At 48.8% G+C, this 3,901-nt stretch overlaps 1 protein-coding gene across 1 annotated transcript in view; it reads left to right on the forward strand.

The window, feature by feature from the left end:
- Window positions 1-3,183, forward strand: part of Stra8 (stimulated by retinoic acid 8) — an 18,712-nt gene extending 15,529 nt beyond the window's left edge. The window contains exons 9-10 of the mRNA XM_021165627.2: window positions 1,876-1,987; window positions 2,939-3,183. Of these exons, the coding sequence (XP_021021286.1) occupies window positions 1,876-1,987; window positions 2,939-3,007 (181 nt within the window). The 3' untranslated portion in view covers window positions 3,008-3,183. The remainder of the gene's footprint in view (window positions 1-1,875; window positions 1,988-2,938) is intronic.
- The last annotated feature ends 718 nt before the right edge of the window (window positions 3,184-3,901 follow it).

Raw genomic sequence — 3,901 nt, forward strand, 5'->3', positions numbered from 1 at the left:
CCCCAGATGCACACATAACCCCAGATGCACACATAACCCCAGATGCACACATAACCCCAGATGCACACATAACCCCAGATGCACACATAACCCCACAGGAGGAAATTCATCCTTCCTGGCCCAGCGCTGGAGCATACCCAGTTATATGCTCAGGGTTCTAAGAACAAGTCTCTTACTTGCCTAGTTTCCCCAGTGTGCCTTGGTCCTACTCATGCCTGCTCGGGGCAGTCACAGACCTACTACTGACCCATCCTACACAACACAACTGAGAAACAACAGACGCTTATTGCCCAAGGTTCTGGAGATTGGACATTCAAGGTCAAGGCAGAGACAAAGTCTGGGAGACACCAGTTCCCTGTAGATAGCACCTTCTCTGTAACCAGGCTTCTATAGGGCATCTTTTATAAGAGTCCTGATACCCTTCTATCATTCTGGGGGTTAGCTACATCTTCCATCATTTAAATTTATATGAATATAAGTCTTGTGGGGGAACCACTGAGCTTTGGTCCATAAGGCAGGCAGTAGCAGCCAATCTGGTGGGCGCACAGAACCAACACAGGGATATGCTTTGAGTTGAAGGGTGTGCAAAGTGGGGCACTGACAGGGGCAGAAAAAGCAAAGGATGGCTGTCTGCACCACAGTGGCAAGACGTGAAGTGGGATCTAGAAAGACTTTTTAGGAAGATTTATTTACTTATTTTATGGATGAGTGCTCCGTCTGCATGTACACTTGTATGCCAGAAGAGGGCATGAGATCACATTATAGATGGTTAAGAGCCACCGTGCAGTTGTGGGAAAATGAACTCAAGACCTCTGGAAGCGCTCTTAAGCCCCGAGCTACCTCTCCAGCCCCGGGACCTGAAAAGATTTAAAGCAAGAAGCATCAAGGGGGACTTTCCCAGAATGAGACCGTCCAGAACTGAAGCTCTCCAGGTGTTTTTTGAGAGGCTGTGGTCTTGGCTGACATATGCCTGACATGTAAGGTTTTTGCCGTGGGACTGAAGGACTTCCAGGTCCTTGTCATCAGAGCGAAGGGTCCTCTCAGTGGTAGTCCAGGAAGCTGCGACCTGGGTGGCTTCAAGCAGAACTTCAAGCTGCCTGAACACCACCCTAGTTCTGCCACTCCACGTTGGGGATTGCCTGGAAACAATGCAGTGGGAGCCCTTCCCACCTATGTGTGAGGGATGATATTGCAGCAAATGGCTAGAACCTCACATTCCTACTTCTGCACTGGGTTTAGCTTGTAAGAACAACGTTATCGAGAAGCTGTCAGAGTACATTTGTGAGACAGTGCTAGGAACTCCTCATTCTGCTGAAAAGACAAGGAGAAACCTATTAAAGATTTATCTTTATCTTCCTGCCTTCTGTATAAAAGGATTCCTGGGCTACCTTATGATACTCAGCCTCTGGACTACAAGGCACTAGCTGCACAGGGATGCCCATAAAGATAGAGAGGAAGAGGCCCACCTACAAAATACAACTACCATTTGCTCTAACCTGAGTGCCATGGGAAGAGCACTGAGTGGGGACTGACTGAACCCACACTGTGTATGGACACCCTGAGCTGCCTCAGATGGCCCCAAACCACGGGCCCTGCTGCAGAAGACCGAGCGTAAGAGGGGCCTCCCATCTCTTCACTCAGGAGGTCTCGGCTTAGAATATTACATCAAGACACAAGAGACAGGCTTGCCATAGTCACTTCTTCCAGATATGGCATTGCAGTGAGGTGGTACACACTTCCCAGGAACAGCCCCGGGCTACTTGACAATTCAGCTGGGTGCTCAAAGTTTGCACAGTGAGCTGGTGTTTAGGGTGTGGGTGGTAGCAAGCCCAAGTGAGGGGTCAGGTTCTAAATGGTTTCTATTTCTTTTGTCAGCTCTATGTTTGCCACCTGCAACTCAGAAAATCCAGAGGAGAAATTTCAGCTCTACATACAGATCATTGAGTTTTTCAAAAGCCTTGGCTGTGTTAACACTCCATTAAACCAGGTAAGACAGAGTGGGGACAGCAAAAATCTCTACCAACACCGTTAGTGGGGAGGGCACTCTGGCCAGCCCTGACTCTGCCCACCTCAGAGAGCTTTCAGGCTCTCTGGTTTGCTTCACAGTTGTTCAGCTTTAGTCTAGCACCTTCTGTACAATGGAGGATACCGGGGAAACTGAAGAAAGAGGCAGGGGGATTTCCCCCAGGACAGATCTGCACAGGAGCTCTTTGTAGCAAGGTCAGATCCCGAGGGGCAGGCTCCTAGCAGGCACTCATAAACATTGTGTGAGCTATTTGGTCTTCTGTGCATCTTTAGTGGTATTTCTGGTCAGCTTTTGAAGGCTAACTTCTCTCTGAAAGCTCTCACTGTAGCTGGTGGTGACGTAAGTCATAGGATCCTGGTTAGGAGGCCATTTCTGAACTCTCATGGGGGTGGGGGTGGGGTGCTGAGACTGCACCACCAGGGGACAGGCCCTTTCAGATGCACCACCACGGGTTTTCTCAGTTAACCTAGCAAGATAAAGCTGTTTGTTTAAAATAGTAACATAGTAGTGGCAAACAATTTTTCAGTGAGGGCGCCATTTCCACGGGCAGAGGTGTCCTTTGACCCCTTTCTCACTGGTTTCTCATTTCTCCCTGCTGACACCACTTTCAATTCCTCTCAGGGACAGTGTCTGTCTCTGCACACAGTCATGGTATGTAGATGGGCATTTAGACAAAGCCTTAAGATTTTCCGTCTCTTATGGATGCATAGAAACTCCAGCCAATTCTTTGCTGCCCTTCCTGAAAGTCAGAGAAGGTTGTATGGAACTGAAATGGAAATCCCCACGACTCCTGCCTGGCCTGAAGCTGCAGGCCAAGCTGGAGTGTGAAGCCCACCTGGGATGCTGGGACCTTCTGACCTGCCTGGAAACCCGCTGCCCCTAATTCTTAGCCTCTTGTTTCCTGGTCTGCAGGAACCAGATCCCCCAGTCGATGATGATGTGATGTTGCTGAAGTGCCTGGAGACCTTTGACGATCTGTAAAGCAGGAGGGCCGCCGAGAAGGAGGAGATTAAATGGGGGAGGGGCGGGTTCAAGTTTGAATACCAGTAGCTAGAGTTATATTGCCTTGTCTTTCAAGACTCATTGAGAAAGGCTGCTTCCGAAAGCCTTCTCTATGTTCTTAGTTTCTGTTACTATAAAGTTTTAAGAGCAATGATTTTTTTGGTGTCCTTGCAATGGTTTTGGGGGCTTGTTGAATACAAGGGACGAGTCTGCTGCAGGACACACATCCACTATGTCCCTGCTCGGTGGAGGAGGGTGAGATACCACGGGTAGCCAAGGCCTAGGCTATGAGGTTTTCAAGAAGACGATAGGCGAGATCTGCCCTGTGAGTAGTGCAATATCGAGTCCTCTCAGCATGTCCTGGACTCAGGATGTTGCTGTGGTGGCTTTGATGCTGCTGTGGTGGCTTTTCCAGAGATCTGAAGCCCAGTTACTCAGGGCTTATATACTCAGGAACAGTGCTCAGCTCAATCCTATGCTTCAGGGCCACAGAACGGAACCCAGCACACCTGCTGCTTCCCTCAGACGACTGGGTGCTGCAAAGCAGTCAGTGTGGTGTGCACTTCTGGGTGCCGTTCCTGGGCAGAGCATATGGCTATCCTTGGGCTTCCACACTAGACACGAGAGAGAATTTTGTGTCAACTTGACTAGACTATAGTACCCTACATTTGGTCATACATCATTCTAGATGTTTCTGTGAATGTATTTTTTTTTTGTATGACATCAGAGCCATGGGGGAGGGGGCAGTACAATGCCATTTGTACTGCCATATAAAGATTTATTTATTTATTTTATGGATATAAGTACACTGTAGCTGTCTTCAGACACACTAGGAAAGGGCCTCAGGTCACATCAGTGGTTGTGAGCCACCAG

The sequence above is a fragment of the Mus caroli genome, chromosome 6 (assembly GCF_900094665.2).
Source record: "Mus caroli chromosome 6, CAROLI_EIJ_v1.1, whole genome shotgun sequence".
NCBI classification, from domain to species: Eukaryota; Metazoa; Chordata; class Mammalia; order Rodentia; family Muridae; genus Mus; species Mus caroli.